General features: G+C 30.6%; 1 protein-coding gene across 9 annotated transcripts in view; it reads right to left on the reverse strand.

Moving 5' to 3' along the window:
- The window catches only part of LOC118183570 (neuronal acetylcholine receptor subunit alpha-7-like), a 999,128-nt gene that overhangs the window by 74,636 nt on the left and 897,453 nt on the right, over window positions 1-27,039 (reverse strand). For 5 of the 9 annotated variants that reach the window (XM_085815220.1, XM_085815219.1, XM_085815225.1 and 2 more), the window contains one exon: window positions 2,883-10,863. The exons of the other annotated variants lie outside the window; for them this stretch is intronic. In XM_085815220.1, the coding sequence (XP_085671346.1) occupies window positions 10,309-10,863 (555 nt within the window). In that variant the 3' untranslated portion in view covers window positions 2,883-10,308. Of the gene's footprint in view, window positions 1-2,882; window positions 10,864-27,039 lie in introns of those variants that run through there. 9 annotated transcript variants of the gene reach the window in all.

A 27,039-nucleotide genomic window follows, 5' to 3' on the forward strand; every position in this document is an offset into this window, starting at 1 on the left:
AATGTGATTTTTATCGTCGCAAGAATGGTTGTTTTATTATTTCAACTAAAAGATTTAAAAATCAGTAGGAGACGAAAATAGCAATATATGTTGGCAATTAAATATTAACACTTTGGAAAAAGAAAAGCGAAGCCAGCTAGTGAAAATATTTCATCTGCTTGGAGATTTGTTACCATTTCTTTTGCCTGAGCTTAATATTAATAACCAGGCCAAATGAACAGGGATTAGAAGGTGGAAAGCTTTCGGTTGTTTTGAGTCCTTGACATTCATCAAGCAATCTGTATAGGTGAAAGGCGAATGAAATGAAAATAATATAAAAGAATTTCAAAACCATTAACAGAGAAGTTAGGTTTAGAGCCTTTATTGAAATTTATGAAGTTCAAATTAGAATATTCATAGAGCTGATTGAATATTCAGCGTTGTCAAGATTAATTAAAACATATAAACTGTTTTTAAATACACGATTTTAGTTAAATGCATTTGAATGTAATTGGGTTTTAGCTATCGTAATACTCTTGGTCATATGTTCTTAAAAATAAAACCGAGGGATTCCTAACAATAGTGAATCTTTCATTGCAGTTTTCATACTAAGATTAAATGAAAGGAATTCAGTCACTCTGACAGTTATGATTTCTGTAGTATTAAATCTATTGTTCCTTGAAATTATCTTAATCATCTAATACAGTTCATATATGGGCGTCCAACGGTTATAATTTTAGCCATATGTAACGAAGACTGTTATGATAGCTAAAAGAATTAATTTTTAATATTTGCGCTAAAGGTAATACGAAAAGAAAATCCTTGCCTCTGAACATAGGAAAATTGTTCTTCTTTATTTCCCTAATTAATTTTGAATTTAGATCTTATCCTAAATCATAGGGTTTATTAATAACAGCCCTTTCATTTAAAAATCCATCACTTTTAGCAACTAGTAGCTAAAAAAGATTTTAAACGCTCAAATTCTTTAGATTACTTAGTAATTCTATAAAACCGTTGGAAGATTATTATGAGAATTATCGAATAGCGTAAAGTTCGAGTTCGATTTAGTGATAACTAATTTGATTATTGAATAAAGATATTATAGAAAAATTCAATTTAAAAAACCACTTTTACCGAATTTGGAAAAAAAATCAGAATCGTCGTTGCAAATGCAAATGCATGAAAGTATTAGAAAGATTAAGCACGTAGAGTAAGATCAAAAATTTATATCAAAATTTTATCCAAATCAAACAAATAACCAGTAAACAAAAGAAAATTAAAAAGAATAAAAATAAAGACAAGATAAGTGATGATTTGGAAGTTTACTTTAAAAGCACGAACAAAGAGATTACAAAGGGAGAATTTGATATTTAAATGAAAATTATATTATTCTTTTTTTCTAATTTTAACAAAGAAGTTTAAAAAGGCAAAAAAGCCAAAAAATAACATTTCAAATATATGCTTTAATATCAATAGAAAAAGTATCATTCGATGTGAATTTTGCAAAATGTCTGCTCGATGTGTTATACAATTCAGTATTTTATACGATTCATAACTAAGGTTAAATAATTTTTTAAAATTCAATTCAGAATTCCTTTTAAATTTCCAGTGACAGATTAAAAAACAACTGTAGTCAGAAATACGAACAGAAGGAACAGGTAACAAATCTAAAATTACAGTAAGTTTATAAATCGTTCATCTTGTGCCACGGTCTCCAGTATTTCTCCCCTAAGTGTCCCGAGCCCAGTGGAGGGTAGTGACTCAAATAGTTTGAGCCCATTTCCTCATGAATGTTGCACAATTGGCAAGGGAAACTCGGCAGTATTTTTATACGATATAGATGCATGTAGAAGCAATCAGGGCCATTCAATTAATAATAGCATGATAAAAAGGAAATATATTTATGGAGCACGTTTCCAATGTATTAGCGAGTATAAAGTATTCAGATATTGTATTGTGTTCTGAATAAGAAGAATAATTGAAGCCCTTGGTGAAAACCTGAAACATATTTGAGGAGTATGTAATAGAAAAGTCCCATAATTAACCATGACTAGAGGAAAATTAAAAAATAACAATATAGAATGTATAGGAAGAAAAAAAAGTAAATAAAATACAATGAATGGGGGGGGCGAGAATAAAATGTTCTTAATAAAAACAGAATGAATTGGGCAAAAAATAAAAAATTATCGAAAGGATGTTTTCAGTTAAATAATTACCAGGTCTATAATTACGAGTTTTCTCTTTCATTAGATCTCTCTTTCGGAGAATTAGTAGTTACACTATTATTACTATCGATAGTTAATGAATATCGACAATAATGAAGTTAAAAACGTTTCAATTTTTTTTCGTTTTACCTACATATTTTTGAGTTTACTTTCTCAACCTTTTGAATAAACCATCTTGTTGCTGTATATTTGGATATGGAAGAGTAAACAATCCTTTAAGTGAGAATGAGGAAGATAAATGCGGGCCATATTTTTCTGAAAATTCTCATTGTAGGAACTCTCCTTCTCGCCTGCTTAGCTGTAACCATTACCTTTCTGCTTTTGTAAGTTAGAAGCAATATAAAGCTTCGCTCTCTTTCTAATAAGCTTTAAATACTCTTATAAAATTTGTAAAACGTATCGTTAATATAGAAAACAAGCGGATTTTTTTCTCAAAATAGTAAGCCCATCTGATTTTTTTTTCTCTTAATAATCGCCCTACGAAAGTTCTTAGAAATAAAGATCGCAAGAAATAAACCTAAAGTAAATAACGCTGGCTTTATGTTACATAATTTATTTCGCGAAAAATATTTTTATCTTGATTAAAAGGAAAATATTTACCTTTTGTTTTCATTTTAACATTTTACTTTCATTTTAGTCATCCATTCGCACAAATGATTAAAAGCAAACATTTTTTTATCCATTTTATTATGCAAAAATACAAAATCTTTGTTACACATTTACTATATAATACTCAATAAAATCAGAATCACAAACTTCATCGTATTTTTTTAGATGAAGAATGGCACAAAAATAATTAAAATGTAATATTAGATTAATGACGTAATACGGAACAGGTTACAGAAACTTATCTGCAAACAGGAACTGGCATTTTATCCAGTTTTGTTTAACTCTACGTATATTAGATGAAAGGATTGAGTTTAAATCGAGTATGAGAGCAAAATTACGTTCATTACCGTTAAATTGAATTGAGGAAACGGAGGAATGCTTTTCCTTTTATAAAGTTCCAAATCAATGATTTCGATCATATTAATTTCTAATAAAAGTTTAGAGACTCAAAATATCACATTTATGTTAATATGGAAAGACAAAATAAAGTTTATTTTAGATAACGCGTTATTTTCTTGTTCATTATTTTTTGTAACTTCTATTTCATCAGCCGACTTTCATCAGAAAGAGCATGGTATTGAATTTTAAAAGCAAAATCTGTAGTTTAGAGAAACAGAGAGAGTACTGTGAAAACTATCGAAAACAGCAAGAAGACGAGCCGCCCACTTAGCGGATATGTGTATTTTATCAATGAAATTTGTAGCTGATAGACCGAAGAGTTAGCATCCTGATTAGGTAAAGCCAAGCTCATTAGTAGTTTAAAAGTAATCTTCTGGGTTTTGGTGTTTATTTAAATGCTTGAGTTTATAAGACTATAAATAGTAGTGGATAGTGCATGTTAAATGTTAATTGCAGTACAATATGTAATTTTTAATAAATATTTCAGTTAATTTTTACCTGTTGTCTATGTTACTGCAATTTAGTTGCCCAGCTGTTTAGTTTCCGAAGACGATAACCCCTTGAATTAACCAAGCGCAAATTAAATAGCTAGTTAGGTTTAACCTTACAAATTTCACATTAAATAGAACATCGTATTATTTTATTTTGCATAAATTTACCTCTGATTATAAACAATTTTAAATGAGTCACTAATATTTTGTTCTTCATATCATTTTTGTTCATTAAAATTCCTGTTGAACGTTCATCTTCAGAACGCTTAAAAATGGAAGATAGTTTAAAACACAATAATCTTAAATGAAATCGTTATTAGTTGATTTTCAAAATCTGTAGACGTCTAAACTTTCAAAATCTGGTATATATTAAGTACATGTGAGAGCTTTCATTTTAAAGTAAGGTACGGCACATGACATGACGACATCAGAAAGCTGTATATTGAGGAAATCTCTTACTTTTGATAGAAAAAATTGTTAATTTAAAATATAGCTCATCTGGTTAGTGAAATTGGTTATTATCGCTGATCACATTATATTGCTTAGATGGTAGATCTGAAGTTTAGTGAACTTGTATTTAACAGTTATACATATGATGATATTTTTCATCGAAGTAAGTTTTGAATTTTTAAGAACAACTGAAATAAACACGGCTAATTATTAAAAAACGTTCTAAACGTCAATCGTGAAAAGTACATTAATTAAAAGACATCAATCTGTAACTATATGGTCCCGGAGAAAACTGTTCCTCTAACGCTCTCACACACTCACACATAAAAGTGCTAAATAATGGAATGATGTGTTGAACAAAGAATGAGGTCTTGCCGAAATGAGGTAAAATTTTTCACATTCCTTGAGTGGAACAGGTTCAAAACAATGGTTGTTCTCTTGTTTCCCATATGTAATTGTGCATATTCTTTCTCAGATATTGACTACGAACGATGCTAATTGTTAGTCGTCAATATCTTAGAAAGAATATGTACGATTAGATATGAAATTTGTAAAGTGTGAGAAAACACTGTGATGTGTAGATGTTACAGTTGAGTTCGATTTACATTAATGGTGGTTTTGAGGAAGAAGAAAATTTACCTAATCATTACAATTCTAAGAAATAGACAATTTAAAAGCGTTAACGTTTTTGGCATTTGTGCTCATTACATGATCGTAAAGCATTTCTAGTGATTGCGTCTTCTTTTCGGCATTTTCTCTCTGGTTTTCAAATAAGCTTAACAAATATTATTTTAAGGTGTAATATTACTTAATTATTTAGACTGTATTATGTAGAAAGCAAGGTTAATTCTAGCAATGAGGTTGTTACAAACTATGAAATGATTCATATAAACCTGGGCTTAGCGATTTTAAAAATACATACCAATCTTTGAAATCAGAAGCATTTGCTTTGTTTTGATAAGATCTTAGATATTTTATCTTAGGATAGGATAACATTTTGCCTAGAATTATGCTATAAGAGCTTTTCAAGACATTAATATCAATTTTTTAATTTATTTCATCTTTTTTATCCTAAAGGAAATTTTTTTTAAAGCTTGAGGATAAGAACTATAACAGAAGGCTAAACGTTTGATATGAAAGAGTTTCCTTGCAAGCAAAAGCATTAACAAATCCTTCAGTGTTTGTAAACATGTGTTTGATTTGAAACTTTAATAAAAGAAATCATTCCCTTACTGTACAGTTTGCTACTTTATATATCTAGTAAATATTCATGACACATAATTAATAATCAGGCTGAGTACATTATTTAAACAATCATTCTACAAATCTCAATTGAGACTACAAATTCAAAACCTTATATACGATATTCAGCAGACTTTCATGTAACAGATACAATGGACATGCATCATAATCAGAATCTACGTAGTGGCTGCTAATACATGATATCTCAGGATTAAAAAAAAGTATAAGTAATTACACGAAGCTCATAAGATTTAAAACAAAATAAATATTCATATGGAGCTATAAATATCATATTAACACATTTCAACCGGGAGGCATATTAATATGTTATTACCCGACTGATAGTCTTTGACGATAACCATATTGTCATATATTACTGTTAAAAAGCGAGTGTTAATAAATAAGTCACTTATTTTGTGACACTTATTCACATTGTTTAATAGTTACTAGTATGTCAGTTAAATATTGTGACACACCATATATAGACTGTGATGTGAAAATTAAATAAGTGATTCATATGGTGACGACCACCTTTCCAAGATGACAATTTCTGAAATAGATTTACCAAAAATATAAAGAAACAGCTGTATTTAAGACGATCTACTTATTTAAGACGATAATACGATTTAAGATGATCTGTAGACCTATAAGACGATCTACTGTACTAAAGAACAAAATCAACTTGAATCATGGTCTTCTTAGAGAGGGTTCGCCGTTTTAGATTTTGATCATAAAGCTTTATTAAAACCTATACTTTGTCTTAAAACATTATATATTGCTTATAAAAATATAATTTAATTAAAATATTATAAGTGGTTTTTCACAGTTCCGCACATTACATGCACATAAAAATTATATATAATAATTTTTATGACGATATTTATGATGATATGATATAATAATTTTTATTTTAAGCGATAAAACGTTCGGTTTCGAAGCAAAGAACATTTAATAATGTACACCTAATTTCAGCAAGAAAAAGTAACGAGAAAATAGCAATTTTTTCTTACCAGATATTTTAAAATTTCATCCGTTAATAGATGTGAACATCGTATTAGTACCCAAAAGAAATGTGTTAATATGAAAGAATTTCTGATTTGTTAAGTAGCTATGTCTCCATTTATCGATTTCATATATATATGCAGAATATTTTAGCACACACAAAAATATGTATCTTGACAAATACATTCAGATAAATGGTCCTTTGTTTCTGTATGTTATATAATGCTTTAAAAACTTGAGCAGAATTGACTTTTACGTCATCATTTAAAATAATATTAAAATTTTAACGTTATAGAAATTGTAGATATGTTGACTTCAGAAGCATATGTATTACAAATGCATGTTATTTTAACAATGTGGTATTTTTTCTCCCATTTTCATCGTGATATGTCATTATAGTACAAGATAATATCACAGAAATTTTTAACTTTCCAAATGTAATGTAAAGCATTCTAAAATTAACAGTGAATTTTCTCAGCTTAAAATGGGAACTTGATTAGCATTTTGAAAATTTTAAATGATGTTATTTTTGGAATATCTAATCATTATCTTTGTATGTTAAAAATATTTATAAAATTAATCACGATATTTTTAAAGTGCTTAACGAAACGTTTTGTTATTTTTACCTTCTTTAGGCTCAATTGTGAAATGATTTGTCTTACATGAGCAATGAGTTGCAGGATGGGGTATTAAAGAGGGAAATAAAAACAATATTTCTGGGCCTATATTCACTTGCCTATCGATATCTCTGTTACTGAATAAGAGAGAAAGCAAAAACATTCTACTTTTCAATTAGAATTGCACTTAATTGTGTTTTTTTTAACAGCACCTTTCTTCCTTTGCCTCATCACATTCATTTAAAGTTCAGGAAGAACTAACGAGCTTCATTTAATTTTTCTTCAAAATGATTAATGATATGCACAGTTATGTGATTTAGTAAAGTTTTCAATAAATTGTAGTCTATAGCATTATAACATCATCTAAACCTACCGCCGAGAATAAAGAATAAATAAATGATCCATAATTATGGTTTAATAGATATTTAAACAAATGTATAATATTTACATTTTAAAAGAACACATCTTATTAGCGCATAAAGCGTGTTTTTTTCCAGGTTATTTGTTATTCAGATAAATTTCTGCAGATTATTGATTAGAATACATTACTTTTTCTAGAATCTAAACGTTACTCGTATAATAAAATATAACAAATTTAATTGTACTCATCATATCTGATTGCAACTTTGTGATTTTCAAATCATCCCAAAAGTGACAATTAGATATCTTTCATGAACTAATTTAAGAACTAGGTATCATGCCAAATATTTTCTTATCTTTCCTGAAGTTCGCCTTTATAAATATATATGTATATGCATACTCTGCTATGAAATTAAACAAATATTGGTTAAAATTTTGAAATCCGTAATAGGTTTATACATTTCGGAATTTCCATTTACGTGTCTTCAAAAGATTATTAATGCTATAATAATCCAAAATAATAAAAATAATCCAAAACACGTATGAGTAATTAAGTGGCACATTTTGCATAGAGTTATAAGTCATTTTCCTCTTATTAAAAAGCCATGGAGAAACGGAAATTTGAAAATTTTATAATTCAAAATGAAGGAGAATCACGAACAGCTTTTGTTTCATAATCAAGACCAATGAATAGTTTTGAATGCTTGTTTAAAGGTTTAATACTCAAGATCCGATTTGTTCGATACATAGACTATAAGCTACAGGACAAACTGTCTCAAACTAGTTTCGTGCTTTTCAAGCAGTAACTAAAAAATCATTGCGAATTTCTCTAGTGCATTCATTCCTTTTCTTCAAATGCAAATTTAATTGAAGAACTGTTTATCGGTAATTTTTGGAAGAATTATTTTATGGATCTAGAACACTGAAGGAAGACATGGCACCAGAATTTATGTCTGAAGCTGCATGTGTATTAAGTATTAGGATGCATATTAAGTATATTAAGTAGAATTTACTGTTATATAATTATACAGTGCAAATTAAGTTAATGCGATATGCAGCACGAGTTATTTGAATAACACTTTTAATAGCAATTCAATAATTTAAAATAAAATTAGCTGGTATCGAATTGGAAGAGAAGCCCGCCAATATAAAATTTAAGGGTAAAAATTAGACTGGAATAGAATTTAGGTAAAATTCTATCAGTTCACACGTGATCACTCACAGATCATTTTTCATGCTTAAAACGTTTCTCCATGCGAAAGTTAAAATCTCAAAAGAAATCTTGGTCGATAACTGAACAAGCTTTCTACCTGTTTCGAAGAACAATAATCATATTTGCGGTTAAGTGGCCATTTATCATTAACTATAGATCATTTGTTTATTAAAGGATGCTTTTCACCTTAAGATGTTAAATAATTGGAATTTATTCTGAAATGATTTTGAACGAATAAATTGATGAAAAGCATATTAGATAAAAGTATTGATCCCTAGTATTTCCCACTTGAATTCAGGTGTTTTATTTAAAATTTATCCACCAAAAGGCAATTATTATTATATTTTACAAGAGACTTATGAACGGATATTTGTTTGAAAATAATAATAATTACAGATGCGGTATAATTTTAGTTATCACTAATAATTAATTTTAAAAATAGTTTATTCATTAATTATTACTCATATAATTTATTTCGGATTCTATAGTTAGGTGTCACTAAAACGCAACTGTGGATGTCATGATATAATATTTTTGTTTATCTTTCTAAAGAGAAACAAAATCCGAAGCAAAGCTGTTTATACTTGTAATGCGAACAACTATCATCTAAAAGTAAAACCATCATTAACGCCAAACATTCTGAAGAGTCTCGGTAGAATTATGTTTTTTGTAGCGTTCTTACATTGATGGTAAGCTGGCAACGCATACTGAAAATAATCTTGCAAGTCAGTTACGTATTCTTTAAATACCATTCCCATGTAAAACTCCTTTCCTTTTCGTCATATCAGTCCTTCCTTGAAGCAAAGTCTCAGTGTATAAACATGGTTAATTGTTTTCATCCTCAAATTTATGGAATCAATGTTTGAGTATTTCCAAACAATAAACTTTAGACCAAACTTAATTGAGTTGTTAAAAATGTTACATTTCGATGTAGCATGTGAAATTAAATGGTTAAAATGATTCATCTCACAAACCGCTGTTTAATATTTTGTCCTATTATAAACCATTAAAGCAAGAGTACGGAAACTTCAATATAATAAGATTTTTTCTGCTAACCGTTTCTCTTACAAACGTCTCTACATAGACATGCCTTTCCTTAGGCATGCAAGCCCTTCTGTGTTTTGTTGCATTCTAAACGAACAAATTTGATTCTGCTTCCCAACCAACATTTTTAAATTTTCTTTTACCATAGCCCAAGAAATAGCATGAATTGAAAGAATTTTATGGCACATTTAGAGTAATATACTTGTCGTGAAATAGATGATTTATAAGGAACACTTAGAAAATTGCTTAATGTTTAGAATGTTTAATGAAATTTTTCTTATGAAATATGCTGTTTTCCTCTTAGCAAAATTTAGGTACACAACTTACCGAAAATTTTCGACTTTAAATACATTTCCGTTTAAATGATGATAGTGCTTAAGTTATTCAAATATTTAGTTTAAAATACTTTTATACTCTTTTAGTGTAAGAAAATAAAATAAAATTAGCAAGTAATTTAATTGTTTTTAGGTAAGGTCCTTAACTGATATTGTGCGATTTTCGCAATAGCAGATGAGATTATAAGAGATTACCACGCATACATTGTTATATGTGTAACATATAATACGCATGTAATATATGTTTTCCAATAAGTTAAGAGAAAAACTTGAATATTTCCTATAAAGAGCAAAGAAACTTTATAGAGAGTGTCAATTTTCTTGTTAAGCGTCTCACTGTCATCAGGCCATTAGATGAGGCGCCGAAAATAGGCACACACAACTCGAGATGATCGTGAAGGCAGTAAAGAGAATGAGACACACTCTATCCACGACCATACCCGCGAATTTCCATTCTGAAATGATATCCTGTGTAGCGTCATCATCGCGCATTCGTTTCGTTATGAAACGGACCTCGCGTAAGATGGCCGACAGTTCCCTCTGGGAACTGAGGCAGGAGGTGGGATTGGCGGTGGTAGAAGACGGTCCATGCATTGTTGGAGTTCCTTCGATGCTAGGTCCGATCAGTTGCACGTAACCACTCGATGAACCACCGCCTGCTACCACAGATGGCGCAGAAGTGCTGTTTTGACGTTGAAGTCGGAAGTCGTCATCCATATCCAGCACGTTGGCCAAGAGACTTTTGGAGGAGCGTTCCTTGAGATCTGGGGCAGATGACTTCGAGGATCGTCTACCAGAAGATGCAGCGAAGCGGGCCGCTTTGAGGCGAGCAGTTATCTTGGCGGGACGGTGCATTCGCAAGATCCATGGCAGCCACAGAAGAAACAAGGTTTTGATCTGGGTGAGAAGAAAACAGGATGCATTGAAGTCATTTTTGTTTCATGCAGAATGTTTTCATCACAATGAATAAACAGTACATTCTTCTCAAAAATCATATCATTTTGAATGATTTCTTCTCCATTTACATCTATTATCTTCAACAAATTTCAAGACAAGTCTGCTATATATTTAAAATATAGAGAAGACTTCGGTATTTCCTTTCAAACTCTTTCTAAATTTAGACAAGTCTTCTTTACTCGATGACACATTTTCTTTGATCACTTAATCTTTAAATAATTCTAATAAAATAGATTTGAAAAATATTATGTTATCTTCATAATATCAATGACTTGATAATTTCGTTTCCTGATCGAAGTCTTCTGAAAAATTACTTTTACCATGAATGAAATTTCTGAATAATTCGCCTCAGGTTTGATCATGAAAGGCATGCATTTCCCAGAAAAGTTCAAGTCAGTATATAAACATTAATATCTCAAGGTTGCAACAAATGCAAAAATTAAGCTGTACAGTTTGCAAAAAAATATAGCTATTTTTTAAGAGCTACCTTTAAATTTCTAAACGAGTACACGTTAACCATCATATAAACTAACTGCATACAGCAAAAGCAAAATGTTGAATCACTCTTGGCCGTTCCTACATATTCACGATCTACGCAACATACAAACTTTACGCAATATCATGCATTCTATTCTAGTACCAACAGATATTAATAGTTATGCCACAGCTATAAATTCGACAACTAACACAAGAACGATTCCCCAGACAAACATATTTAACAATTGCTATGCCACTATCAAAAGCAGTCGAAAATCTAGATAAAATTATTCAGTATACAAAATTTGGTTTTACAGAGTAAGTGTTTAAGATTTACACCTCAAAAGTTCACCAATTTTTAAACGTAATAAAAATTAATGATATAGATGCACTCAATAGTTAAGATTATTTATCGGCGTAATATTGTAATGTTGCATTATGTAATAAGTAGGTTAAGTTATTTAATTACGGCAAAGCCTCGAGGGTTATCTATCTGCCTAAGGGGAGGGATGCCTTCGTGGAGGGCTTTCGAAGGGGAACTGGCTCGTATACACGTTACACATGGGGAAAACCACGAAAATACCCATGCAGCCAGCCCGTTCGCGGGATTCGAACCTCGAACCGAACTAACAGTGTTCAGCGATTTTACTGCTCTGCCGCTGGTGGGTAGCTATGTAATAAGTAATACATTATAAAAAGAAACACGTTTATAAAAGAAAACGTGTATGAAGATTATCGAAAGAACATCATAATAATATTTTTATAACAACAGCGTATGTTATCAATGAATTTACTACTCATATCGGATTATATTCAAAGACACATTTAATATTAACTTGCTAAAATGTATAAATTGCGAATAAGAATCTGATAGAAAGAAAACTTTGCTTGACAGCTATGTTTCTATGATCGAATTAATCCTGCAATAGGTCTAGGATATTATTATACAATACTCTAAGATATTATTATACATTAAGTAAAATTATTAATAGATATATTATATACATAAAGTCCACGTATTTATGAAGCTATTTAATAGGAACAAATTTCTTTATGGTTACTGAAAATAAAGAAATAACTAAATTATATCATAAATATGATTATGAAATTATATTATGGAAATTACATTATGGATTTTATTATGAAATTGTGTTATGGAACAATTGATAAACAATGAAAACAATGGAAAACAATGAGAACAATTGCTAAACATAATAGATGAAATAAAAATTAAGGGATTATGCCTGATGACAAGTGCCAATGAAAGAGATAAGTTGAAGATATTATCATTACCAATATGTTCCCGATAATTTGCTTATATAGTCCACGGTAATGAAGAGTATCGGTATAAAATTCAGTTTCTGTTTCCGAAGATATGTCACGATTAGTTCATGTGCAGTTATGAATATTTTTTATTTCACAATACATAATTCTAATAAACTTCGGTATACGAGAAAGAAATAACACTTAAATATTTAAATATAAGATTATTACATTTAAAATGTATTAAAAACTAAGGGAAACCAACATTGCCTCTTTGTCAACATTGTTAATATATCGGCTAGTTATGAATGTTTTCTAAATAAAACTGTAATGCAGTTTAGCATGACAGTACCATTTTGGAAATTGGCATTACATTTATTAATAGCTTTAAATTCATTTATTTGGAAGTTACACATGATTTCGTGGCATATTTGTATTTTTAATTCAAACGTGTTATACTTGTTAAAAATATAGCTGTATTTAATTTATGTTCAGGAGATTAATTCAGTATGAGTAATTTTCATTATTAAATTGAAATCTAAATACATTTTTTATCGCATGCATTGCACAATTTAATAAATAAATATTATTTTATTAATCCTTAGAAATTAATATGAAAAGCAAGAATTTTAGAAAAGGATCAAGCTCACTTAGGGTCTATTTTTAAACAAACACCTTGCACTCGTGAAAGCATTTCGATTCCCAGTTTGTTTTCTCATATTTTATCATCGTCAAGGAATAAAGGATAAACATAAAATGCTAAAGCGACCCAAAACAAATTTATTCTTAAATGAATGTTCGAGAATTAATTTCGCACTCTTTTTTATGCTATAGTAATCTAAAACTTAGAAATTTTCATTTGTATTTATATTACAAATTAGTATCTTATTTGAATGAATTCGTAAGGCCCAGAATAAATGCTACTTGTTTTATAGCAGAAAGATCTTTACAACACGAATAACTGAAATTTAGAATTTTCTGTCCTTCAAATTTATTTTAGAACAAAAAGTGGCTAATGGTAACTTAGGTGCAACAATTTCATTAAAGGGAATGCTGATCATTAACGAATGTGAAATTGTAATAAAAATAATAAGATAAATGTGAGGAAAAAAATCGGAGATGACGAAAATGGATAAATATGATTTATATAATTTGTTGATAACTAAGTAAAAGTAACAAATGCTGGCTAAGATGAATGATAAATTTCTATGAAGGAAGGAAATCGAAAAAGTAATTTATTGCTTGAGTTAAATATGAAGGAGGATAACGCTAATAATCAATACAAAGATGATAATCAATATATTCTTCCAATATAGTAGGAAGGATTTTGTCTCTGCTTCACATTATTATATAGATAAAGCATGGTTTAATCTTGACTCTGATTCACATTATTATATAGATAAGGCAGGCAATTCATTCATATATTTAAGAAATTAGTTTTTTTAACCCATGAATTATGTCTATGAAGAATATGACTGTGTTAGAAAGAGTTAGGTAATTACGTTATCTAAGCTTTATCATTCTACATCAAGACTTTCATTTAAAAAGACGGACATGATCTAGGCAATAAGACATATTCTGGAAATTTGTACAAAGTTAAGCTGAAATACTATTTAGATTAATACATTTTTTGACCCTGAAAATTTAACTATATTGCATTCAAAGAGTTTTGCTTTCTCAAGTGAAAAGGATGCAGACCATTAATATCTACAGAAATAATTGTAAATAATGCATTTAACAAGAATCATAAATTGCTTGGACTTTTAAAGTAAATATTACACTATGGGTATTATATCAGGCGTTATGAAGTTATTCGAAAATTAATTAATAATTAATTACAGTTCTTACAGAAAAGTTTTAAATAGAATATTAAAAGATTCCTTTCTTTAAAAATGTCTTTGGTTTATTCTAAATAAGTAAAATTTATAATCTTCATTATCATTCAATATTTCGCTTCTGAAACAAAAAAATCATAAACTGAAAAATGCACTGCACTAAGCATTAGAGTTTTCACTAAGAATTTCCTTTATTTCGTATGCCATTTTTTCACAAGACTTTGAAACAGTTTTAAGAATGTCTTCCACTCTCTAAAAGGTTAATCTCTTTTCAAAATACTTTTAATTAACTTTAGCAAACGCTAACCGAAATCTGAATAAAAGATTTTCTGCTAGAAATGAATAATTATATCAGTCAAGAAATATACTTTCTATGACATATTTTTCTGACAATCACTGTATTTATTAAAATACATGATTGAAATGTGTGCACAGAAATCCATCTATCCATACAGAAAAAAGGTGTACAAGCAGGCTCAGATATAATCTGAGGAGCTGATAAATGCTTGAATAAAACTATATTAGATTTATTTTCATTTCCCAGAATCGAGGTGCATTTATTATCTTCCTCACGCATTGACTAATTTAATGAAACTAATTAAGTAATATAAGTATAATTTATTGTATTATAAGCTAAAAATAAAGAGGGAAAAGAAGCCTGATCATCATATTTTGCTTCATGAGTTCAGTTAAATAATTATTAATAGGAGTATTAATGCTGTATATAGATATCGAACAATAAGGGTAGGAAAGTGTCGACGGTGGTTTCAGTAATTCTGAGCCGGAAACTATATAGTCTAGAACCAAGCCTCTTCACTGAAGATCTGCAGAGCTGGATGCAGACATTCTGCAATCCTTTGTGGAATAAAATCTCTTCGTAACTATTAATAATTATGAAAAAAATGAAGGTGAGTATATTTTAAATTAAAAAAACTTCGTTTATGTTAATCGGAATATCCATTCTTCGGGGGTTGGTTCAGGCTCGGCTGGGACCACATGGTACTGTCTTGTCTGCCCCACGGCTGTGGGGACGTTACATGGTTGATGTCGGAGGCTGTCCAAGGCGGGATGGGTTTGTGAGTGTGGAGGGACGATGATGTCAACCTTGTAACTGTACTTGTGAAATTGCTAACTGTGAGGGGGGATAGTCACAGTAACTTTAGCGTTGATTTTGTTCGGTCGCTCCACCAACTGCATTGGGATTAAATCCTTCTGCACTGATCCGGGGTGGCGCGCTCTCGTATAGCCTCTTGTGATTGAGTAAGAAAAAATAAGAGTTTCAGAGTTCTGCCGACGTATGAGAGTATACAGATATATGACAACATAGTAAATTCTAAATAACAGCATGAACTGAAAGTTAGTGCTTATTGTTGAGGGCCTATTTAAGACGTGTAATATGTGCCGCATGAGCGTAAGTAACTCTGCAAAGATTAAACTGTAATGGCATTCATCCCTTGCTGTGTGACTCGTCGTTAAGCATAACCAAATAAAATCTTGCAACAGGAAGAAAATTTGATGTAGATGAAAAACAAACGTGTGGCAACTGGCCCAAATGAAGGATGCTGTTGAAATAACATCGCAATAATATAATCGTTTCGAAGAAAGATAACAAAATATGCAGTAGTTGTGACTGAGCAGAAGAATCATACGCTAGTTTGAAGACCTGGCGGAAGTGCAATAGTTTATATTTTCAAATGAAGACATACATATTTAAAACGTAACGACAATGATAATGTTTTTTAAAATTATTTATTTGGAATATAAGTTTCAACCTAGTTTAGTCAAAAATGCACTGTAAAAAAAGTGTTGTCTATACACGCAAAAGTCCGGTATTTTTCAACACATACCCAAAACTCCAAAATATATAATATAAGAGGTTGATAATCTTACCGTCTTCGCAATTTGAACTGCAATTTTATTTGATCCAGAACCTTGAAACTATTAAATACATATAGAATAGAAAGTACTGTATACTTCAGCCTCTGATTATATTCAGAGAATTTCTATTGATGAACTATGGACTCTGAACCACTGAAAATTATATTTAATTAATCTATCACATTCGTATTCTTGGCATATATATTTTATTTACTACATTGCAGATGATAGTTTGCTGCATTAAGGACACGAATATTATACTGTGTCATTAATTATTGTTATAAATATTCAAGAATGCATTTATTGCGCATTTGAGTGTACATTTTAGATAATTGACTTCATTACGAAATAGCCCATTAATATAAAACTATTTCATTGAAGACCTGTGTATTGTATAAATTGATAAAATTGTATAAATATACAATTAAAACCTGGTATAAGTGCTAGTTTTTAAGACTGTATCATTTATAATAGGAAAATTCTTTAAAATTTTCTTAATAAATAATATATCCAGTAGCAAATACATTTCCATTAAATTAAAATCATGGGAAAACGATTTTCAGTGCTCCACGCTCGAATGAAATATTTAGCTCGGCAAACATATGATTTCACTTATGAACGAGAAACACAGAAATTTAACACGGTGTATTGTGTTGCGACGAAAAACGTTTCGATAGAAGATAAGCAACAAAGATTAGATAATTACATTTTTAATGGTTTAAAAATAAAAAAAAAACTGTAATGTAAATAAGTAAATTTTATTTTGCTCTTTCTACCCCGAACATTACACAGATTTATGAGCTAAGGAATACTTGTATAATTAAATATGATTGTGTGTATCAAGAATTAAACTTTTTAAATGCATAAACGCGAGGAAAACCATAATTCAAAACAACGAAACTGTTACGATGGTTTCACATGAGATAGCCAGGATAGTCACGCCAAAAGATTTTACCAGTATGAAGGCTATGTGTTTATGCCAATAATAGTGCTTTCGTGGTTAGTTTGCAGGATATGAAAAAGCTGTGTGAAGAAGAAGCGCATTTTAATACAAATTCGGATAGATGTATAGCATTCTTAAAGTGTTAAAAGTCAGGTTGTAGGTAATCTGATAACAATGCTGCAGCCAAACACCATAGATCTCTTTACTGTCATTTAAGCAGTTGACTCAAAAAAGAAGTCGTTTTTGTTTAGAGAGATTTTTAGGCAAGACGTATTTTGATAAAGATAATAGGAAATACTGTCTACAGTTCCCTTAAACCGTAGAGTATCCGTAACGCATTAGCAGTTAGATATCAGCTGTTATTAATGGCTAAAACGTAGCGTCTTTGGAAATAGATGTCCAGATTAGAAAGCAGGTTATTTTTCCGTTGGAGAGAAGGTGTACTTCCTTTATGATTCATCGAAGTGTATGATGATAAAATAGTTTTACTTCAAATGTTTGCGAAATAGTATTAGTTGTCAAGGAAAGGTTGCGCCCTCTCCATACGTTTGGTCATGTTAAAGAAAGAACATTTGAAGAAAGGATACCATTCCCATGAAAAAGTTAAACTGCGACGAAAGAATGGTTATCAAGAGTTGGATGGATATTTTTGAACAAGGTAAGCACTACAATAAGTAACTGAAGATAGTTGTTGGTTTTACAGAAAAGAAGTTTGGATAGTATATGTTCATGTAAATAAAAGAGCTGTCACATCTGTCTCACATGCTGTTTCTTTAATAGGAGTGCAACTCACCTTTTGGCTGATTCTCGTACTATGGAGTAACTATTTTGCACTTTTACAGACCATATTTGCTGTAATATATGACAAAAACAATATGCCAAGAAAATCATGACTTATTTTACGTTGGCATTGTAATAAGTATGTAAAATAAATATATAAATTTTTTGACGGACAACATTTTGGTAACCTACATCTAAATTGAATTGAAATTAATTTTTGCTGCTGTGAAGAAATCATAAAATTACGTAGGGGTTCCATTGGTTTATTTCTCTAAAAATGAAAGAGATGCAATGTACATAATATATATGTACATTGCACTTCAGCCCTTGAATAAAAGGGGGATTTGTTTCTCATCAGTTTAAACGTAATCCTCGAGAAGGAGAGTCAAATGTCATATGTACTTGTTTATTGAAATCTTTACCGTGAATACAGGCATTGATAGTTATATATAAAGGAGTATTATGCGAGCTGATAATCCAAATTATTTTTCAGGTTATCATAGCACTCTTAATTAAATAAATAAATGTATACATGCATGTATTTTTTAGTTTCTGACAGAGTTTTTTTATAATAAGGAAAAGCATTTTATTTATCCGAAACATTTTGTTATATGACTTAACTCGGCGGAAGTCGCACCAAGAAAAGTTACTAGAGCGGTCGCGTGGGGTATCACGTACCCCAATATTTAAAATACGAGAAAAATAGTTTATTTCGTTTTAAACCTGTTTTTCTTGTTCTCGTGTATTATAAATACGTGAAAAATAATTGGGTTTCAAAAATTAATTTCCAAAATAATCTTAGAGTTAAAATTAAGATAAATGAAAATAATAAAAAAATAAACATCATGCCTTTAAGTTTCATTGCATCTCTAATACATAATGCTTATTTTATTTCTCCACACTTTGAACGAAATACATTTATGTGTTCTTGGCACAGAATGTTTTCACATTTTAAACATTGCATTCACGTTCTTCTGTCCTTGGCGCAAAGGCACAAAATTTATCACATCTTTCATACTTAGTTGTTTCGAATTTCATGTATTCGTTTTAATTCTTCGTCGAAACTTCTGCTTTTGTTTTGCATGCAGTAAGTCAGTTTCTTGGTAAAGTATTAATCTCTGATCTTTGTTCAAGACTCTTTTTCATTAAATGTAATGCTAAGTCCTTCAAAAACAGACTTTTTCTGGTGGATTAGCAGTTGAATGTAATATAATTCAAGCATTTATTACAGCAGCATTCAGTGCAGGAAAGAAAATTACCATTGGCCACCTCTTTGTTATTCTGGCAATTGAATAATTGGCTAAAATTTTTCATCCCCCATATCCACTGCTCCTTTATTCATATTATAAAAACATATAATTCCTGACGTTTTATTTTCTCCAATAGTATCATCTATAATATAATCGTTATATAATGTTGAAAGCATAAGAACAGTTTTTACTTTTTTAGGAACATTAGGAATTAATGTTTTATCTTTTTCGAAACCAAAACAGTGTAGAAAATATTCCTAGCTTCATCTTTAGTTTCCAAAATGCAATCTTCATCGCTTTCAAATATTTCTAATAAATCTCACAAGCGTTGCATCTCCAATTCATAGGGAGTCATTCTTTTTACCATAATGCAGTTAGAAAGTTTTAAGAATTTAATGTCAAGTACTTTAAAGTCACTTGCGAGTAGAAATATTTACTGTTACACTCTAGAAATAAATTTCTGAGCTAAATATTCAGTCAGAAAAACACTTACACGGACAGGCGCGTGGGGTGTGTCGTACCCCAGTTCCAACAAAATACCGATAAATCTTTTTCTGAAACACGCAGGCAAAGAAAAAGCGGTTCTAAACGTCAACCACAACTAGAAATTGAGCTACTGAAAGCAGCACAGAATTTCAGTTTCACAAGTTAGGAATATTCCACTTTTATGTAGGGTTAGGGTATGATACACCCCACGCGCTTTCCCGCGGGTTAAGAAAACATTTTAACTAAGAAAATATTTAAAGAGGTAATGTGAGCGAAATAAATTTCCTTCACGAAAGATAATATCTTATGCTAAAAGGCTACTAATTAAAAGTACTTTTTCAACACGCCATTGAAAGAGTTGAATAGGAATTAATGAATTACCTCGAACGTGCTGTCGTGGTGTTTCGTAACATGTCCAGCTAGCAGATGCAAAATTCGCGGTTCAGATCCTTATGCTTAGTTGCATTCTCATAGTTCTTGTTCTAAAAATTCTAGAATATCCCTATGGTGACGCTTGGCTAAAAATATCGTAGATGATAATTCATCACCACTTTCATTTGGCCGACTAGGTTTAGTTCGTCTCACCATTTGCAGTTTAAATAGGAAGAATATAAGGAACTATCGCCCTTTTCTCTACCTGCTCTGGTGGAGTAAGTGGAATCACGCCCAGATAGCAGTTATAAGAGCTGTGGTTGTAATCTGAGGAAGGGCATAGTCGATTTTTCTCTATTTTTTTGCTTCGAAATGCTTGGTGTCTCTACAATCTTTTATATGTTCATTTATTCTAGATAGGATGTTTCATTTTACTTTAAAGCATACTTTAGTTTAATTTAAAAAAAAGTAATAATCTGTTTAAGTGAAGCTTTAAGGTTACTTCAAAAGCTTTTGAAAATGTCATCTAATCTTTATATGGTTTTATAACATTTAAAGTTAATTTATTAAGAATTGTCCAATATACCCAACGAAATTTGTTATGAATGTTCTTTTACAAAACAGTATTTAAAAACAGTATTCAGCATTTCTAAAATACAGATTTCAAGCAAATACGTCTTGAGAGACTGGGCCAGGTTTTAAAAAATATTATTAAATCTATGTATTTACCGTTCGGTAGTCTTTAAAGAAACCAACAATGGCCAAATGAATAAAACCGTTTAACACAGATAATTTGTTGGAATGGGGGAAAATGACACGTTAAGTAAAACTGAGTATGTGGAAAAACAGCGTTATTTGACTAAAATATTATTTTAGAAGAAGTGCGATACATTATCTTATTCGGATAGAGCCAAATGAAAGATAATTATCACAACTAGAAAGATAAATCTGTATTGCTATTTTGTCCCAAGTCTCGAATACTCGTTGAATTTGCTACCGGTTACACCACGAACAAATGCAGAAAAGAGGGAGAAAACACCTTACATACTTCCTTTTTTAAAAAGCGACTGGGGATTAGGGGACCCGATCGCCATATCCTGGTGGTGAAGAATCATCATCCACTACCTTTTAGTTAGGACCCCACTATAGATTTATTAGGTTATTTTGAAGCAGGAGACATGAAAAATGAGCAGTGCCCTCACTGAAACTCGAACCTGGACCTCTCGAATACGCGCTGAGTGTGCTACCGTTACACCACAAAGGCATGCAGAAACGAGGGAGAAAATAAATTACAACTATTCCTCGACAATGGTAGCCTTCGTAAGGAAAATAACTATCACGTACTTAGTAAACTAATCAGCTTATTATGAGTAAACGAGTAAATATTCCACGTGGATTAAAGCAAACACAATTACTAGAGTTAAATTTAATTTTATATCAATCGACCATTTTTTCTAAAGTTATACACGTTCATTTCATCATTATTTGCTACTGCACTAATAGAAAGTGATTCAAGGTAGTAGAGCAGTAAATAAATTCTAAGAAATATGGGAAAATGTAATAAATGAACCGGAATTAGACCGTTTCCCCCAAACGCTGATAAAACTAATGGTTATTTTGCTTCTGCAGATATTCGAGCAGGAAATCTGAAGGAAAGATATTATGATAGTGAAGTCTCTGACCTCACTTCTTTAATAATTACTGCAAGTTACTACGCCGGGATATTGTAAGATAGCTTAAGAGGAAGCCAAGATTGCATGTTACTATACTAAAGAGTTCGCGCTTCTCTATTCAAGGTCAGCCATATTGGTAACGTCGACTTCCTGTTACAAAGGAAGGTTTTTCCTACTTTTATGAGTAAATTGACGTCACTGAGCTAATAGAAAATATACATCACTGTCTCGAACGCTGGAGAGAGAAAAGTTTGAACTTGAAAGAGCATAGCCTTGTCTGCCTTTTGACCTAAAATTTTTCCAAGAAGGTGAGAAAATTTGCTTGCGGTCAGCACAAATTTATTGGTGATGGGTAAATTTAAAACTATCCGGTAGTTTAAAACATATTCGCACATGCGGTCGTATTCCTTGTGAACAAACAGCTTAGGAGGGAAGTCGCAACAGTCTTAGGAGGGTCACTACAAGGTCTCGTTTTTAGGTGTTGCTTATCCTAATAGAAATGCATATCAATATGTGGCAGAATTCAGTACATTGGATTACATTTTCATATAAGTACTAGAACGCTGTTAAACATACCAGAGTAGACACATTAAAAAGAAATATATAATTTCAGAATCGATGACTTGGAGAGGCAGGGAAAGATAAATAAAAAGTCCATATTTATTCTGTGGTATAAATACTCGTAATAATGGCAAATATAAACGAAATGCTTACTGTGTTCAGTATTATTCTCTCCGATAGAAGTTTCGCGCAGTTTTGATTTGCTTTAAGTAATTTATCAATTTAGATACTCAATGCTTTAATTAATTGCTACGGAAAATTTAATTACTGCATTAATGCAATTTTTAATATTAGTATAGTTTGAAATGTTTAAAAGCCTTCGTTATTCTTAGCTTAATTTACTTCGGTTACCGTTCTGCTTCTTTTTATTTCATATATATGTTTTATTTATTTACACTTCACAAGTATTTTACTGTATTGCAAAACATTTTCTTAAATCTAGTACTTTAACAACAGATATAGGAGATGAAAAGTTTCTCTTCTATTCATAAAATATTTTCCCAACTTTTGAAATATAACGGTAGCCTTCTACGATATAAGTAAAAAAACGAAATTTTTTGAAATGGTCTGAATCTTCATATGCATGGTTATCTCTTTTTGAATAACTAATGCATTCTAGCAGATACTGAAATCAATGTAAGAGATTTTAATCAATTGTACGTAGTGAAGAGATGCAAACATTTGGATGGCACATTGCCTGATTAAGACTTCAGAAATTCTTTCTCTCTTCTTTAGTTTCCTTACTGTCTAGGAAAGAGCTGTTAAAGTACCTCTAGGGGACAGAAACTTTGTGGTAGTGTCACAAAAGTTGTCTATTTTCAAAATGACTTTCAGTTTGTTTTAATTTATACATGATTTGGATTTAACTAAAACTGGATTGGCTTTTCTGAGGAAAAAAAGAGAAAACACCACTTCAAAATGCATGGAGTTTAACCTCAATAAACTTCTAAATTTAAGGGGTTTTGCTTTCTTCGTTCAAAATCTTTAAAATTCCGGAAAATCAAAGTTTTAAAAAATAAAAAAAAATTATCGGTATTCTTTCACTTAACTATGGTATGTTTAGGATTATATAAAAGGATTATATAAAGAATAATTTAAATTATTTTCTTTCAGTGTGCTTACATACAAGACTTAGTTTAATAATTTTATTAGAAATCATTCATTAGAACAAGGTTACTCTGTAATATTACAATTTTATTGCAGTTTATTATTGAAACGTTAAAACTAATAAAAAAAAAGTATTTTTAATAGGATTTTAGTAAAATACTTGATTTTAAAAAATCAAAAACTCTGCTTTTAAATCAAGTTATAAAACAATTTTTAACATAAATATTGTGTTGGATATTTTCGTCTGCCTGATCCCCCTGAAACGACAAATTACATTATGGGTCTGATATTAGAGATACAAATTTTGAAGATCATAAAAGATAACATAATGCTTGATTTCTTGCTTCTTTGCGTGTATGCGATTATAATGAACGGAGTTAGCAACATCAAAGTAAAGCCTATTTAAGTTGTTTAATAGCATACGTGCTTTGCAAGAGTTTCGAAGCATCTATGAATTATATTTATGGGAAATACGCCTCCTCTTTTAATTTTACATATGTTAAAACTTTACAAGAAATTTCATGTAAAGATATGAGATTGTAGTTTAGTCAAATACATTGCATTGCATTACTCTTAAAGCCTTGATATTTATTAAAGGGAAGAGTGCATTTGAATTTTCATATTATAAACCAAATTTAAAATGAAGTTTGGTTTCGAAAAAGACGCTTGATGAAAAGATGACTGCAAAGGAAACTCTTCGAGTTCATATTTTATAAAATGGCCTTATTTAAGAAAAAATATTATGAATTGTATTTCAGTACCACATACCTTACTCTCATGAACAGTTACATGTGAAATGAATATCTTTAGATAATAATCAAATATAGATTGCTGGATAATAAATGATTGAAACTCTTCTTAGTTACAGATAATTTGAAAAGAGTTCTCAGAACAAATGACTTTCAGCTCAAGACAAAGCAAAGAATCGAAACGAACCTGTACTATGATTCTAAACTAATAAGTGGACTGTATAGCAAAAGAACTAACTAATTTATTTACAGTAATTAACTATTCAGATCTTATACATGCTCTGGCATGTTGCTTAGCCGAATCCAGATGGCCAAGTGAGAGTTTCTCTGCTTATCCAATAGGTGGCGCTATATTCTAACTTAACATGCCCGAGCCGGAGAAGTGAACAAAATGCTGGCATTAGATAGAAACAAAACTTCGTTAAAAGCGAAACTAACTAGGTTAGAAAATTTAGTGAAGGAATATGATGATACTTCGAATAAGAATGAACTTCAAATAAAGTATAGATCGCTACAAAGCATTCAAATGGATATTAGAAACTTGAGGATTAGATATTTCGAAAGCGTTGATGAAAAAGATGTCACAGCCATCGATGAAGAAATCGCCGAAATGGAAGAAAGAACGGAAGTTCTAGAGGTAAGAATTATGGAAATTCTATCATCTATAGCACATTCTGAAAATGAAAATGATTGTAGTAAATTTGATCCTAAAGTACAAATACGTTTGCCAGAATTACCAATTCCTAAGTTTTCTGGTAAATATACCGAATGGAATAATTTTAAGATTCAATTCGAAAACATCATAGCGAATAACACGCAATTAACAGAAGTTCAGAAACTCTACTATTTAAAGGCTGCATTAACTGATGAAGCAAAAAATCTTGAAACTGTTGATGATACTTTTAGTTCTCTATTTAAAGCTCTTCAAGATAGGTATGAAAAAAAAAGAATATTAATTGAGACGCATATAAAGTCAATAATGGATTTACGTACTTTAACATTCGAATCGTCTAAAGGAATAAGATATGTAATAGATAATGTTACTAAAAACGTTAGGGCTTTGAATGTTTTAAAATATGAGAAAAATAATTTATCGGATATTCTGTTATTAAATATCGTACTTCAGAAACTAGATTTCGAAACGCGCAAACAATTTGAACTAAGCATTAATGCTACGGAAGTTCCTACGTTTGATGAATTAATTTCGTTTTTAGAGAAAAGATGTCAGTTATTGGATAACATTAACCGTAGTATTAATAAAATGAAATATCCGTTAGAAAAAAGTTCGAAATCAAAGGCTCTGATGGTTAAAACCGATAGTGTTTCGATTTGTGTTATATGCAAAAATAATAATCATCCACTGCATAAATGTGATTCATTTTTGAAATTAAATCCAAATCAAAGATATGAAATAGTTAAAACCCATAAATTGTGTCTAAACTGTCTCAGTAACGAGCATTTAATCGCAAAATGCAATTCTAAGTTCAGATGTTCGGAATGCCATAAAAAACACCATTCATTAATACATCGCCTGCTCAGAAATGGCGCCATTCAACATAAGTTAGACAAAACAAAAACGGAAGCAGCGAGTGACGAAACTATAAACAAGAACGCAGATGTCTCTAATAAAAATCAATCAGGTTGTCTTTTGACACGCAGAAAAAACGTGTTATTGGCGACTGCAATAATATATATTTGCAATTCCGAAGGAAAAAGAATCCCAGTTCGCGCAATACTTGATAACGGCAGCATGAGTTGTTTCCTGTGTGAAGGAGTTGCTAATTTGTTAAATTTAAAGAAAGAAAGAATTTATGCATCTGTATCCGGAATTAATGAGAACGTTATAAATATTAATTATCAACTAGATGTACAGATTTCGAATAAGGATTTAACATATGTAAGATCAGTTAATTGCTTAGTTATTTCTAAAATAACCAATGTAACTCCATCAAGGTGTTTAGATGTGAAGTCATTAAATATTCCCATTGATATTGAATTAGCGGATCCGCAATTTGGAACACCTAACAAAATAGATATGTTACTAGGGGCCGAATTGTTCTTTGAGATTTTAAAAGAAGGAAAATTTCAATTAGAAAATCAACCGTTGATATTTCAAGAAACAGTTTTTGGATATATCGCGTCTGGTGCATGCAAGAATGACTCAGAAGTAAATTATTGTGGTTTAGTTCTAAATAGTGAAGAAAGAGTTGAAGAAATTTTGCAAAGATTTTGGGAAGTTGAATCCATTGAAAATATCGAGGATGCTTTGAGTGAAGAAGAAAAATACTGTGAAGAACATTTCAAGCGTACTCACTATAGACAAAATGATGGAAGATACGTAGTTCAGTTACCCATAAAGGAAGGTGTAGAATTAGGAGAATCGAAAACGCTGGCTGAGAAAAGATTGCATCAAGTGTGGAATCGACTAGAAAGTGATTCGAATATGAAAACATTATATAAGAATTTTATTAAAGAATATAAGGATCTAAATCACATGGAAGAAGTTCAAGAAATTGAAACATGGACTTGCAATTATCTTAGTCATCATGGAGTTTATCGGCCAGAGAAAGCCTCTACCAAGCTTCGCGTTGTGTTTAATGCATCCGCGGCTACTAGCAATGGAAAGTCACTGAACTCAATATTAATGAAAGGGCGAATACCTCAAGAAGATTTATTTTCTATTATTATTAGATTTCGAAAGTACAACTATGCATTAGGAGCTGATGTTCAGAAGATGTACAG

The sequence above is a fragment of the Stegodyphus dumicola genome, chromosome 4, assembly GCF_044657685.1.
Source record: "Stegodyphus dumicola isolate Sdum_Otavi_A_Nest chromosome 4, ASM4465768v1".
In the NCBI taxonomy this organism is placed as follows: Eukaryota; Metazoa; Arthropoda; class Arachnida; order Araneae; family Eresidae; genus Stegodyphus; species Stegodyphus dumicola.